At 41.9% G+C, this 15,877-nt stretch overlaps 1 protein-coding gene across 1 annotated transcript in view; it reads right to left on the bottom strand.

Annotated features, from left to right (window-relative positions):
* LTK (leukocyte receptor tyrosine kinase) overlaps positions 1–15,877 on the bottom strand; it is an 87,659-nt gene that overhangs the window by 59,063 nt on the left and 12,719 nt on the right. The window contains exons 2-4 of the mRNA XM_018560057.1: positions 11,993–12,112; positions 11,373–11,516; positions 4,884–5,106 (exon numbers count right to left, since the gene is read on the bottom strand). Of these exons, the coding sequence (XP_018415559.1) occupies positions 4,884–5,106; positions 11,373–11,516; positions 11,993–12,112 (487 nt within the window). The remainder of the gene's footprint in view (positions 1–4,883; positions 5,107–11,372; positions 11,517–11,992; positions 12,113–15,877) is intronic.

Genomic DNA, 15,877 nt, shown 5'->3' with positions numbered 1-15,877 from the left:
TGGTCATTGAAATTAATAAATAAATAAAACCTTAAAGTCAATGTCAAAGTCAAGTGACTCTCCTTCTTCAATCATAGAGTGTTCTATGGAGTGGCAAGCAGTGACCACTCCATAGGACACTATAGGCTCTACGCAGTGGCCTGCGATTATGGCCTACGCAGTGGCCTACGATGAATAAGCTATAAAATGCAGGTGGAGTGTGGAACAAATACTGTGGTACTCAGAAGAATGCAGATAGCAATATCCAACTTCTGCTCTAAAAGAAGAATAGCTGAGCTATAAAATGCAGGTGGAGTGTGGAACAAATACTGTGGTAATCAGAAGAATGCAGATGGCAATATCCAACTTCTGCTATAAAAGAAGAATAGTCACGCACCCCCACATGTGATGACTTTTTCACTGAATCTTGCTTGAAAATGACTTTTTCAGTAGAATGGCATTTCCTTCTCATACACTCCTGTGCTAGTATAGCTGAGTAATGTCCTCGCACTGACTTGTCTGCTCAGGTTTATTGCAGTTAACCAGTATCGCTAAGGAATAGTAAGTAGTGATGGGCTCAATGTTGGAGCCGAACGTGAGTTCGACTCGAATATCGGCAGTTTGTGTGTTCGGCGAACATACGAACTGTCAGGGCATTTGACGGGCTGTTCGCCTGCCGAGCGCCCCACACAAGGCACTGTGGCTTGTGAGCCCTGATTGGGCAAAGTCTTGCACCTGACCTGTGGTCAGGTGCAAGGCTTTAGCCAACCAGGGCTTAACAAGGCCTGGTAGGACTTTAAGGGGGAACCCCACACACTTTTTAATTTGTTTTTTTTTTACATGGGGTCCCTCCTAAAATTCCTACCGGACCTTAAAAGGGTCTGGTATATAATGTATTTTTTCTTTATAAATGTCATTTTTGCTGCAGCAGGTTCTATACATTGTACAGATGCGCCACTTTACAGGCAGTTTAAGGGAACCCCCAGGCAAGATATTAAGATATTTAAAATAATGTTTCATTTTATTTGTTACCCTTTAAGTGATGTTAAAATCAGTGCTCCTTTAAAAACTGTATTTTTTTTTAAAGTGTTTTTTTTTTTATTGAATTCCTGTCCCCCAGGGCAGTACCCGGATCCCCATACACTTTTTATGGACAATAAATTGTATATAAGGCTTCAAAATGGGGACATTTGATTTTCAAAGTTCTACCGCCATAGACTTGCATTGAGTTTGAGTTCTAATTCAAACTTTTCCCATGCTCGAAAGTTCGAATTCTAACCGAACTTGGGCCTGTTCGGCCATTACTATTAGTAGGACCTACTAGCCATAGTGCCATTACTAATGTCAGCTAATTATAATATGTCAGTATTGCCTCCTACGAGTATGCCTCGTAGGAGGGACACTTACTAAATCACCTCAGGGCAATAGCAAATTGCAGGTTATTACCAAATCCCAGTGCTCACATCTACTACTAAGTACTGAGGTCATTGTTCTTTATGGCCAGGTCTGCTGCGTGGGCGATGATTACAGAAGACGCCAGAGGCTTACGGCATGACAAGCAGGGCTGTTCTTACTCACTGTGCTGACCAAAGCATCAGTTAAGACCAGTGCATACTCTGCCTCTTGTAATACACGATACACCGCATCTGTGACTCTGATCCTACCAGTGAGTACACCACAGAGCAGGTTCTGGGAATCCCTGTCTGTAGCTTCATGAAACAGTTGGACATCCACAACTTAAAAATATAAACCTTGTCCCATGTTGATCTTGAAGGGCACCACCCAAGACCACACTTTTCTTCTCATCCAAGATGCAGTATAAAGATTTCATACAATTACTGAATGCCTATGTACATTGATAAAGAGAATCTAGTTATGACACTGTATACTACAAACTGACCTGCAGCATTCCAAATGAAAGCCATCAAATGAGCAAGAAATGATGTCATAGTGACACACTTTTATGACTCTTTTGATCATAATGTTCTCAGATGTGCGATTAATATTACACGCAGATCGAAGCTTATGCAGCACAGAGCCTGCACTGCAGTCAATGGTCCCAGGCAGACTCCTCGAGCCAATTCAATTTTATTAATGGAATCACAAGCTTTGTCCCTTACATAAGCAGCCAAGACAGATCACACTGCAGCAATAATGCTCAAAATAGAGAAGGAAATGTCCTGCAATACCTTGCTATTGATTTTCTGACGGCTCAATGTAAGTCTCTGAACGTTATGCTGCTTGTGAATGGATTGACCATATTTCAGCATGTTCTAAATCAGGATACCCAATAGGTCATTGCAGACAAGTAGTACCTGTCCGTTTGGTGGTATTTACTACTTAAAGGGGTTTCCTCTGTCTTTACTATTCTAAAGGGCCACTAAGCAAATCATAGATTAGTTTATGTAGAAGATATCCTTTTTATAGATGACCATTTAAACTTTTCTGTTGAATAGAACATATCTTATTTAAAGGGAAGTTCTAGTGTATTTTTAGTGAGCAAATACTAATAATGAGTATTACTCAAATATTTTTCTGAATATAACTTTTCCAACATGCTTGCTGTACTATTTTTTTCATATCGATTTGTAGCATTTCCCTCTAATGGTTATCTGTATTTTACTGCAATTAGTCATCCTTCCTGACCAACAACTAAAATAGGAATTTTGGATATGTAGATTTTGTCCAAGCGTACTAAATGTAGTAGTGCCCACAGCATATCAACCAATCAGCTTCCAGCTACAGCAAACTCCGTTATCTGGCACCCATTGGTAGATGCCAGATAACAGTAGTTTCTGGTTGCATGAGAATTAATAGTAATTCTCAACCAAGCAATATCAACAAATATCAACCGCCCTCAGGGGGGTACGGCCGACACTAAAGTAAGGGGCCCGGCAGCCTCAGTGGCCTGCAGACCTTACCTGGGTGACGGCCGTACAGGTGACTGAAGGCGACCGGGCCCCCGCAGCACCGGAGGAAGCCAGGGCCACCCACACACCTTGGGTGCTGTGCGAGCCTTCAGTGTCCCCCCTATGTCCACTGCACAGTGCACATTAGGTTTTTAAAGATGGCCACCGCGAGTAGCGGTGGCCATCTTTAAACCTGGCAAGTGCCCACATCCCATTTAATATATTGCCGAAACGGCAATATATTAAATGAAAATCATTCCCTGGTGGGGAATCAGTATGATCTGCATCTCTTGTGATGCAGACCATACTGATCGCTCCCTCGTGGGGCCTCTGCTAACATGCAGGGAGCGATTAGTATGGTCTGCACTAGCCAGAGTGCAGAGCACACGGATTCTTCACTGAAGCCCAGGGATGCAGCCCCCCTTCCTGCAAAACAGGTAAGCAAGAGAGGGGGACATTTTTTAATGAACTATTATTAGTTGTGAGAGTGTGCCCTATTGTGTGTTTTTTAATGAGTGTGTGTGATTTTTTTTTTTTTTTAAATGAAGCTATGTGTGTGTCTTTTAATGAGTGTGGCATATGTGTGTGATATGTGTGTGATATGTGTGTGATATGTGTGTTTCATTGCGTGTGTGTGGTTTTTTTTTAACCATGATTTCTGTTTAAATACAAGCGATCGCTTGTACAATACGGCGCAGTGTCCCCTTCTGCAGCCGCCGGTGCTGCCGTCAGCTTCCCGGGCTCATCTGTCCCTTGTGTGAGCCCGGGACCGGTGTGGAGGGTCTCCCCTGACAGATTGGAGAAGAGATCAGCAGCTTCTAGCCGCGGACCTCTCCTCCGATCACTGGAAGTGAGGTGCATTTCATCACTTCTGGTCCGGCTCCTAGAGCCAGAAGAAGAAGCTGGTGAAGCAGATCTCGGCTTCATCAGCTTCTTTGGGGTCCCTAGGTGACACTACGGGTCTGAAAGACCCCTGATGTCTCCATAAAGAGGACCTGTCACATTATATTTGCAATTACATAGGGGACTTGTTAGCCCCCTATTCACATAGCAATAAATTAGCAATAAATTATTAGCAATATGAGCAATGAGTGTGAAAAAAAATTGTAAAAATTAAAGTAACAAAATTTTTTTTTTTTTAACCACTTGAAGTCCGCGGTGTTACACCCCCTTCCTGTCCAGGCAGTTTTTCTGTATTTAGCGCTGCGGTACTTTGACTGACATTTATCCCGTTATGCACTGAAACGAATTTCGTACCATTTTTTGGGGGACTCATAGAGCTTTTGTTTGGTGGTGTTTAATATTTACTATATTAAAAGGAGAACTATGGTGTTAGGGCTTTTCCCCATCGTTCTCCGAAGTATAACGGGAGGACACAAACTAGCGTCCTCCCGTTACCCAAAGCTCAGTATACCGCGAGCTGCAGCTCGCGGTATACTGAGACGCCGCAGATGAAACGGATCCCGACAATTATGTCTGGATCTGCCCAGCTGCGTGATTGAATGTAGAGATAGAGCCAGCTGTACCCGCCCCCTCACCCGTCCGTTCCACCAGTCAGAGCTGGAGAATCGGAGTGGGGAGGGGGAATCCAGTCACTCCCCTGTCACGGCTTTCTGCAGTGACTGGATCGAGAAGTGAGCGAACGCCGGTATGTGTTCGCTAACTTCCCGATCTACTGAGCCGACCTGTGACAGTTTCATTGTCACAGGTCGGCTCAGGTTATGAGGCTGAGTGAAAAGCACTCACCTCATAGTTCTCCTTTAAGGAAAAAGTACCGAAAATGAAAAAAAAAACGGTTTCCCCTATAATAAATTATAAAACATTTATTATTACCCAATTTTTTGGTAAAATATAAAAGGCGGGGTCACGCCGGGTAAAAAGACAGCAAACATGTTAAGCCTTAAAATTGCGCATGTGCGCGACACCTCAAAAAGCTACAATATCCAACATTTTAGAGTGTAAGCTGCCCTGCGAGTGTGACCGTAAGAGACTCACCATTGGCTGGCTTCCTCCTCTCTTAGGGGTGGTAGCTCTGTGGTAAGGTTTGATTTCTTGTCCTGCATCGTCACCTTTAGTCTCTGAGCTGTAGACTTGTCCTGAGAGTAGAACATCAATTCCAGCTCACACGTCTTGAAACTCCCTAAATACAAGGGGCTCAGTAGCCGGGCCTTGATGCAGCTCTCTGAGAACTGACTTGTGTTCAGGAGAAGAATTCCATCTGTAAGAGAAATTAATGTAAAAATAATGTAGATTGTAGTATCAAACTATTTAAATGATAAGAAAGAAAAAAATTATCTGGTAGAACAGGACATTTCACGCTATTAGTTGCTAAACTGCATAGGCAAATGATGCAGTTGATGGACATCATTTAGGTATCTTTTTCTAAACAATTCATGAGGCCATCTGCCCTGCAAATATCTATAAACATTCCTTTTGTGCGCATAATGGCACAAACGAACATTCATAATATATTTTTTCAGGTCAAATTCATTAGATGTAATATTGCATCATGGCCACTAGATGGAACTGAAGTGCATAAGGACTAAATAGTTATTTCCTGTGCTCCGCAGCTTCAGCTAGTGGCCATAATGCAGTATTACATCACAATTCATTCAACCCGAGAAGAATTCAGCCAATGTTCATATGTACAGATACAAATATGCTGTTCTTATTGGTAAGTACCTGAAAAGTATTCACACTCTGACTGATGTAATTTTTACCTCTTAGGCTACAGTACTAATAATTACTCTTATACCCCCAGTCTTACTGAATAATAACAAGTGCAGTATTTCAATCAACTAAATATTTCAATCAACCAATTAGACGTCGCCTCTTTGTAACCTCACTGGGAGCAAACCTGTGCTTTGGTCATGCAGGGAAGAACAACAGGTTAATTTCAATGCCTCAACCTCAGTGCTTCATAGTCATCTTTACTTTGCTCCCACACAGTTTTGCACTTTGTGCTGTCTTATTGAATAAACTCATAATACATTTAGCATCAGCATCCACCTACAGCTAAAAAAAAGTGTGTGGTTTTAGGAATAATTCATTTTCATATGTTCCCCTAATTATTTTTGAGACTAGCCCTCTCCATAACCATAGGCAGGATGAAAACCTTAAGTCAGTGTTATCTGCATTTAAAGCAACTGTTTCCTTTTCCATTGCTTAATTTAATTAATTTATGACACATTTCCCTAATGAAATTTCATCGAGCATTTGCAGAGTGAAAACCTGAGGTGAGAGGTTATCTACCTTTTAAAAAAAGTTTCACTGTTTACAGAAACCACTGCCAAATATGCCATGGCTGGATGCCACCATCTAGACCCCCTGGTACCCAACCATTGGCTTTTTGATGCTTATTTTGTGACCCTTGGACCCCAGAAGCCAGTAGTTAGTGTTTTCCATATCTAGATGCCCACTCAGGCACAGTGAAGGAATGGTGGGATATATAAATCACTAGGGAAGGGGACTAAGAACTCGACTGCTTTACTGGAAGTGACATATATTCTGAGTTGGGTGAAGAGTCACATGCCGGCGCTGTCTGCAGGACAAAAATAACAGGGGTAGAAAACTGGAAAGTGGACTATCGGGTCAAAAAGGTCTGGATTAGGGAGAGTGGGCCCTTTATCTGGAGATCTTCCAGCAAATATACCTATGATGAGGAACACCAAATCTTCTGGATCTTTGCATATCAGAGCAGAGCTGTTCAATTAGAACTGCACATTTTGCTGAAGAATGGAGTATGTTTAAAACAACCGGCAGAACAGATTATGAAGGTACCGATCACCTGTTTACTGACCTCCCTTCTGGTAGAACAATACCATCAACACATGCATATTTATATAACCTACAGATCTCTCATGAATAAATCATCACCCATCCCTATGCAGGTAGGACATGGCATTACAGAAAAGAAAAAAAATCTGGAGATAAAACATGTACCATAACTCTCTATCAGTAAGGATTATATTCAACTCAGTTGAAAACTAGTGTATTATTCATGCAGATAACGAAGCTGGTCTATTAGGGGCTCAGAGTCTCATTCACATTTGCATTAGGCCAGTCAGGTTTTGTATTTCTTTATCAAATTCAGCTAGTTAAAATAGCATGTGTGAAGGGAAAGTTTAAAAGCACAGTGCATGTAATTGGTCACAGGAGTGATGAGAAATGTTAGAAAGCCAAAACCTTTAAATCCCTTTAAACTCAGCTAAAGCTGAACTGCAGACAACAAAACTGCTCCTTGCAGTAGGTCTGCCCCTGCCCTGCAAGGTTGTAATGATTGTTTAGGTTAAGGGTACCTGAAAAAAAAGGTTTTCACTTACCTGATCCCCACTTCCTCCCTCTGCAGCCTCTTCTCCCCTGTCGTTTGGAGGCCTGCTGACGTCAACATGTACAATGCAGGGCCCATAGCCCTGCACTATACTTGAGGATGGCAAGGGACAGTCCACAAACAGGAGCATAGGGGAGAGGTGACAGCCAACCGTCGAGGGGGGATTAAGTAAAATAGCTTTACACTAAACCTTGGCCCTAAACAAGAATGAACTCCTTGCAGTTCAAGGGGTAGTCCTACTGCAGGGGTAGTTTTGTGTTTTTCTCAGAGTTAGGCTTCAAAGTGAACCTTTCAGCTGCAAATATGCTGGCTACCATTGCCAGCTCTGAGGTAACCATTCTGATCCTGATTTTACTACTGAGTGAGTCATAGACATACAATAATTCTGCAGACTGAGTGTTTTGACTTACCTGGCTGGTGTATTTCAAGCCAGTGACTCACAAGGCAATGATGCCAGGATAACATTGACAGCCTTTACCTTGAAAGCAAGCCAGCAGTGCAGTTCCCGTACTTGCATTTAGACAGGTTTTTATAAGGCAGACTAATGCTAAAAATGCATATTCCCAATTTACAACCTAATCATAGAATTGCCTTTAGATTTACCCACAGCTATTTAGTCTTTGTCCCTGTTCACACCTAAGCTTTTTGTTGCTCAAAGGTAAGCGCGACAAAACGCTAAAGCCAAGGAATCCCATTCATTTCTATGGCCCCTGTTCACACCTGAGCATTTTGTCGCAAGCAAAAAAAACACCTGTGGCTGGAATAAGTACATGAACCACTTTTTGGCAGATTACTGTGCTTTTTGGTCCCATAGACTTCAGTGGGAACTTTGTGTGACAATACACTCAGGTGTGAACAGGGGCCATAGAAATGAATGGGATTTCTTGTGTTGAACGTTTTGTTGTGCTTAGCTTTGAGTGACAAAACACCTAGGTATGAATGAGCCTTAGGGATAGACAGTTAGGTTAAAGAGCTATAACAGGCAATATGTGAAACCAGTGAGCTACTAATACTATCTAGCACATTACAACTGTGCTAAAGCCAGAAATGACCCTCAATATACTATAGATTAAAGTGTATTTCCACTTTCACAGCCAAATTGGGATAACACTTATATTATATTTGTTACATATTCCCATTCACATAGCATAAGCTAACAAAAAAAAACATGCTTTTAGCAGTTTAAATTGTTTTTACTTGGTTTAGGGTTTTAAGGGTTAAAATTTATTTTTGCTTCCATTTCTTTGAAATGTTAGGAGGGGCTGTGAGGGGTGTGTGTGTGTGTGTGTGTGTGTGTGTGTGTTTGGGTCTAAGGAGGCTAGCCCATTGTATGTTAATTAAGCTTATCAGATAGACACAATCCTCAAATATCAGTCCCAAGACTTTGCATTGAGATAGACCACTGTGAAAGTGCTAAGAAAACCTGGAATCAGCCATCTTCCCTGATTTACCAAAACATCTAAAAGGTATTACATTTTAAATTTTTTTTATTTTTCAGTATGCTGTGTGAATAGGAACACATAACGAACATATGGAGGGATTTTCCTAAATTTGACTGCAAAAGTGGAAATACACTTTAAAGTAGAATTGTTCAGGCTAGGGACACTCAAGCATTTATATATTCAAACAAGTAGCAAATAAGAGTTAAAACAAACCTTCCCTGACCTCTGTAGTTACAGCCACTTGGGAGCAATTATTTCTCAAAGTTCACAACAGAAGGAGTGAAGTCATTCAAGTTGGCCCTTAGCATTTTTCTCCCCCTTCTTCCTGAGCTCTTACTCCGTGCTTACATTAAAAAAGCTGGAAGGCTTCCAAGTCACTGCTGGGAGGGGTAGCTAAGCTAACCAGAGAAACTGAAAGTAAGATTGGAAAAGCATCAGCTCCGAACTCCAAGGATGAATTACTCCACACTGGCTGCAGCTAAAGAGGTCAGGACTTGTTTTTTTTTTAAATAGCTACATAGATTTAAAAAAGACAAACATCCATGCAATTTTACCAATAGAAGAGTTAAAACAATGAAAACTTGCATCCACAGAACCCTATACTCACAGCTTATCCACAGTTTTAAAGTTTATTTGCTGCTTGTTAAGACTATGTAAATATTCGAATGCCCATAGGCTGGCCACAGTTCCACTTTATTGCCCAGGTCTCACAGCATTTTATTTGTTTATTTAATCGAACTCAATAATCGGCTAACTAATCGATTTTGAAAATAATCGTTAGCTGCAGCTCTAATAATCTTGCATTACTTCATGTTATTATTAGTGACTGATGTTTGCATAGAAATTCCCTCTGTTTTCTATCAGTAAAAAATGCATATTCCTGCCCTCATGCTTCAGTGCTCTGTGCTGGCATAGATGAGCAATAGCCACACCCCTCAGCACAAGTATCCTCACACAGTGAGAATTGACAACCCCTGCTTGTGATGTAGAAGTGGAATTCTCTAACACACCAATTGCAGGCTCCTTGTATTTTCTTACATACAAACAGTCCCTTGTAAATAAATCATCAGTATGTTTTGACACTTCCTGATAGTGTCAAGTGCTAGCTCTGCCCCCTCCCACCTCCTGCATGACTTTGATCAGTGACCTACATGTCCAATAGAAACATACAAGAGGACAGAGGGTGGTGCCAGCGTCTTCGTTTTAAACTACCAGGGACAGCTGAAATTTGTCAGCAATAGCTGCCTAGGATTCAAGCATTCCAGCTTCCGAAGAGAGAATTTAAAGGTGTGATCAAATAGTACCATTTCTTGCCTTCATTTTAGAACTGGAGTCTGTCAACACCCTTTGGGTATTGTCTAGCTTTACTTTAGGAATCCAGGTTCTGTCTAACAAGCCTCTCACTTTAAAAGATCTCACAACAGTATTATAAAACTTGTTTTTCCTTCAAGAGCACAGGCACCACTAATATTGAAATATGCACTGCATATTTTGTTTTACTTTTCCTATGACAACTATATATGCAGGCTTGAGCTGCCACTAGGCAAACGAGGCAATGCTAGGGCAATCTAGCATTGACCAGCAGCTTCCTCACACTCTTCCGGCTTTCCGATACCGCTATGTTATCCCAAGACATGTGAGGGGTCTTCATAAAGATGGCAGAGGAGGGAGGACAGCTTGATAAAGTGAGCTTTTCCCTCTAGTGTTCAGATCCACTCCCTCAGACAGGGACTGGCCTCTATTGAAGCTGACTAATGAGCCATGAGGGGGACGTGGCCGGTTCAGTGGAAGTATTTGCACTCTAGCAGCCACTTCCTGTGCTGTACCCTTCACAGGCCACCTGGGTGTCACAGTGAGAGGCATGTGATGGGGCCGAGTTCAGCTACAGGAGAACGCTGAGCCCGCTGTGTGTGCTATGAAGGCCTCACCTCTGCATGGCCTGCATGTAAGAGTCTCTAATATTTTCTGTATAGGCTGTATGGTTCTGTGTGCTATAGGAGGATTGTGGACACCATGGAGGGGACATGGTGTCCACAGGCCCCAGTACCCAGTGTGTCTCTGCATGGCTTGCATGTAAGAGTCTCTAATATTTTCTGTATAGGCTGTATGGTTCTGTGTGCTATATGAGGACTGTGGACACCATGGAGGGGACATGAACCCTATGTGCTGGGGACACAATGGAGGGGACATGGACCCTGTGTGCTAGGGAAGGACTGAGGACACCATAAAGGGGACATGGACCCTGTGTGCTATGGAAGGGCTAGGGACAGTATGGAGGGGGCATGGACCTTGTGTGCTATGGAAGGCCTGGGGACAGCATGGGGGGACATGGACCATGCGTGCTAGGGAAGGGCTGGGGATACCTTGGAGGGGTCATGGACCCTGTGTGCTAACCAGCGTGTTGGGGAGACACTGGGGTGTCTGCTGAGGAATTAGAAGAAAAAGTATGTTTATTGTTTGGGGGGGTGCAAGAAGCTGGTCTTGCCTAAGGCGCAAGATAGTCTAGCACTGGACCTGTGTATATGCACCATCTGATGTACAAATGTATGGATTCTGTTGTAGGGGGAGTAAAGTATAGTGCATGTAGTTTCCTTAACTGCTCTTACTTTAACTTGTGTAGCCTATTCGGAAAAAAGACAAAAAAATAAAAGGAATTCAAAACAATATTGTATAGTCCAAAATTTGTATTATAAAAACAAAACAGTTACTTACCATCAAGGCTTCTAGACTTGTTCAGAAGCTGCACCTGGTCTTGCAGTGACAATTCCCCAACGAGTGTTTGTACCCAGTGTGGCTTTCCATCCATACTTATAGATGACGTCCAAGAACAATATGTTTCAAAGTTACATGATTCTCCTTTGGCATGAAAGAAAGATATAACTGAGTATAATATTCTTCTATAAAAAAATAAATACCATATAGCTAAATGTTAAGCTAAATGGTACAGTTTAGTAACACATAGTAACACTGCAATATGTTTTGATATTTTTAACTTATTTACCTCTGTATGACCGTCAATGTCCAAAAACCATACTGAGGCGAAAGTTGGGCTTTAACACACATTGATAAGAATGTTTATATCAAGTTGATAATTTTTACACACATATCTAAAAATGAATTCATATCAGTGGAAAAATGAAGGGAAAGGCAGACTTGGGACTTTGTACTGATATTCTAGCATTATGTCTGCACTAAAAAATGTTATCTGAATAGGATTAGCACATATTGGCTGTTGGTTTATTTTTTGGATGCTCTATATTGAGCGTACAGGTTTTAAGAAAAACCACATTCAGAAAAAGCAGATGTGAAATGCACAAAACTGAGATTCTCACCGGCTGGTTTGAGCGGAGATGATACAACCTCCTCTAAAGCTTCACTCGTAGACATGCCAGTTATTGGTAAGCCAGGTGTTAAAATTGATTCAGCATGGAGTCCTGAGCACCAATCAGCAACTGTGGTAAAAATGCACACATACCATTAACAAATCATACGAACCACCGCTGCATGAAAATTGTTTCAGGGTCATATACCTAATGATATATTCTCTGATTATTATGTATAAACATGTATGCTGTTAATATTAGGAAATTAAAAATCCAAATGCAGTGTTAATATAAATGCAGCTTATTGATGGAGAACACACAGATGCATCAAAGTATTATCACAGCATACAAAAGCTACTGAAAGTGGGAGAGACAGAAAGAGAGAGATACAGAGAAAGAGAGACAGAGACACACCACAGTAAGAGAAAGAAACAGAGAGGGAAAGAGACTGAGACAAATAAGAGAAAAAGAGAGAGGCAAAGACATACACAGATAGTAAGAGAAAGAAAGAGCGAGGGAGAGAAAGACTGAGAAAGAGTAAGCGAGAGAGAGACTGAGGCAGAGTGAGAGTGAGGAGGAAGACATAGAGGGAAAGGGTGAAAGAGAGTGGGAGACAAAGTGGGAAAGGGTGAGAGAGAAAAAGTGAGGGGGAGATATAGAGGGAAAGGATGAGAGAGAGTGAGAGGGAAGACAAAGTGGGAAAGGGTGAGAGAGAGAGAAAGAGCGAGAGGGGAAACACAGTGGGAAAGAGTGAGAGGGGAAACAGAGTGCAAAAGGAAGAACGAGAAAGAGAGAAAGACTGAGAAAGAGGGAGACTGAGGGGAAAGACATAGTGAGAAAGGGTGAGAGAGAGAGGAGAGATAGATTGGGAAAAGGTGAGCGAGAGAGTGAGAGACAGAGTGGGAAAGGGTAACAGAGAAAATGGGTGAGAGGGAAGACAGAGAGGGAAAGGGTTAGAGGGGAGACAGAGTGCAAAATGGAGAGAGAGAGAAAAACTCAGAAAGAGAAAGAGTGAGAGGGGAGAGAAAGTGGGAAAGCGTGAGAGGGGAGACAGAGTGCAAAGGGAGAGAGAGAAAGTGAGAAAGACTGATAGAGTAAGAGAGAGAGAGACTGAGGCAGTGAGTGAGGGGTGAGACATAGTGGGAAATGGTGAGAGAGAGAGAGAAAAAGAGTGAGAGGGGTGATAGAGTGGGAAAGGGTGAGAGAGAGAGAGAGTGAGAGGGAAGATATAGTGGGAAAGGGTGAGAGACAAAGAGTGAGGGGGAAATATAATGGGCAAGGGTGAGAGAGAGAAAGAGTGAGAGGGGAGACAGAGTGGGAAAGGGTAAGAGGCAAAAAGAATGAGGGGAAGACAGAGTGGTAAAGGGTGAGAGAGAAAGAGTAAGGGGGAGACATAGTAGAAAAGGGTGAGGTGAGAGAGTGGGAAAGGGTGAGAGAGAGAGAAAAAGTGGGGGGAGACACAATGAGAAAGAGTGAGAGAGAAAGAAAGAAAACGTTAGAAAGGGAAAGAAAAAGTGAGAGAGAAAATGAGGAGGAGGAGAGACAGAGAAGAGAGAGAAAGAAAGTAAGAAAAACATAAAGAAAGAGTAAAAGTTATAAAAAATGTGACTAAAGAGGACTGAAAAAGAGAAATACATTTACCATGAATGGTTTTTAAAAGGTGTCTGCATCATTACTTGAAACAACAGCATATTTGCCAGCATAAGAATGCATTGTGCACTGATAAAATGTTACTTCCTTTTCTGATTTTCCTTCCTGCCTACATATTGATTCACTGGAGGTATCCCCATGCAAAGGCTTTATGATGTCTATCAGTTAATTAAAATGACATTTTGTGGTATTGTAACAAGAGATTAATTTTCACTGGATTAATTGTGTCATCAATCTGACAGGTACCACTAACAAATAAGAGTTCAGTGCACAAGGAAGTGGTGACCAGGTCAATATAATTATATCGTTACTCTGCGCCAGCAGAGTGGTGGGCTAATAAGTCAGCTTCTTGACTCTGTGATAATTACTATAATTTACCATTACAGACATAATACAATTCATTAGCATATACTGTTGCCACACAGAACAATGTAAGGTCTCCACACTGTCTGATCAGTGGGTGGCTGGATGTCAGTTGTCTCTGGTCTACTAACAAGAAGAGATAATGAACAATGTCTATATGCATAAATAATATACATTTAGTCTGACTAGGGGCACCAGTTGGGCAGGACGCACATTCATCTACCCACTTCTATAATTATCAACCTTATTCAATAAAAGTTCTACTTTTGAAGTACTATTTTTTTGTGTAATGGTCTGTTATTTATAATTTTTCATAATTGAGTAACAGTAGTACAAAGCAATCTTTGTTTTCAGGTCTTCGTGAAGGAGGGTAAATTGTAAAGGAAAATTGGTAGCAAGCAAGAGTAGTTAAAATGCAACTGAAGACAAAACTATTTTCAAGCTTTGCATTAAGTGGACTAGACATGAGAGCCAGCAAAAAATGGGTTTTGTTTCGGATTTTTCGTTATATCGTTTTTCGGGATTCGGTTTAGGATTCGGACAAATCTGAAATTTTCGTTAATTTCGTAATAGATATTTATGAACACATTTTCATTGTAGCAAAGTGACATTAGGAAAAAAAAATGAAATTATTCTTTTTAACTTTTGATAGTCCACAGACACAATATTAGAAAAAAAGTGTGGGGGTCCCCCCCTAATTTATACCAGACCCTCTAGGTCTGGTAGGAAATTTTAGGGTGGACCCCAACGCCAAGAAAAAAAAATCCATGGGGTCTCCCCTTAAATCCTTTACCAGCCCCTTGATCTGAGCAGCAGCCTGGCAGAGCAGGAAAGAGGGGAGATGAGCATGCGTCCGCTTACCATACCAGGCCACATGCCCTCGAAATGGGGAAGTACTTTGCCAGGTGGGGACCCCCTGGAAAAGCACCTTGCCCCATGTCAATGAGGACAAGGGCCTCTTCCTCACAACCCTGGCCCAGTGGTTGTGGGGGTTTGTGGGCAGGGGGGCTTATCTGAATCTGTGTGCCCACTTTCAGAAAGGGGGCGCCCAGATGCTGCTCCTCCCTTGTGAATGAGTAAGGGGTAGTTGTTAAGTGAATTCCTTCATCAAATAAGCATTCAAAATGTAAACAAACACACAACACTGTAAAAAAAAGTCCTTTATTTGAAAAAAACAAACCAAACCACAACAAAGGTTTTTTTTTACAATTCTTTTACTCCCCAAAAAACCCCCCCCCAAAATGTCCATTGATGTAATCCACTGGTCAATCACGTCATCCAGCAATGTAGATCCAGGTCAATCACGATGGACGGCTGCTGACTCACATAAAGAACAAAAAACAGATGCCAGCCGACCCGTCTGATCCCTACGAACACTGCCGCCAAAATGACAGCTCTGACTCGAATGTCAGCAAAGGGGCGGAGCAAGTCGTGACACCACAGGAATTGTTCCGCCCATTTGTTTACATTCGGGACCAGACCTCTTATAATAATAGCGACTCTGTTCATGAACAGCATCCAGGGCTCTAACTATTGGAATGGGTGCATTTTACTCTCCCCATAGTTCTCCTTTAAGTCCAAGCCAATATAAAAAGGCACACATTAATACAACTCTCTAGTCATTAATACATCATTCAATGTACTTTTTTAATTGTAAGCAGTATAAGTTCCTGAATTTGACTTGCAGCCTACTGTAGGTCTGTACAATAGAGCTCAGATAAAAAGGGAGAAGCAGCACGTAGTGCCAGTCAGGTCAGAGTGTCAGAGAGATTAGCTCATCAGTTGCTGCTTCTCCTTTCACTGTCCAGTCACCGTGCATGAATGTGTGTGTGTGTTTGGGAAAGGGGGGGGGGGGGGTGGGGAAAACCGAAAGGGAAAAAA

This window comes from Nanorana parkeri, unplaced genomic scaffold, assembly GCF_000935625.1.
Source record: "Nanorana parkeri isolate BGI_ZX_2015 unplaced genomic scaffold, ASM93562v1 scaffold430, whole genome shotgun sequence".
Lineage (NCBI taxonomy): Eukaryota > Metazoa > Chordata > Amphibia > Anura > Dicroglossidae > Nanorana > Nanorana parkeri.
This window is presented reverse-complemented; position numbering and strand designations above follow the sequence as displayed.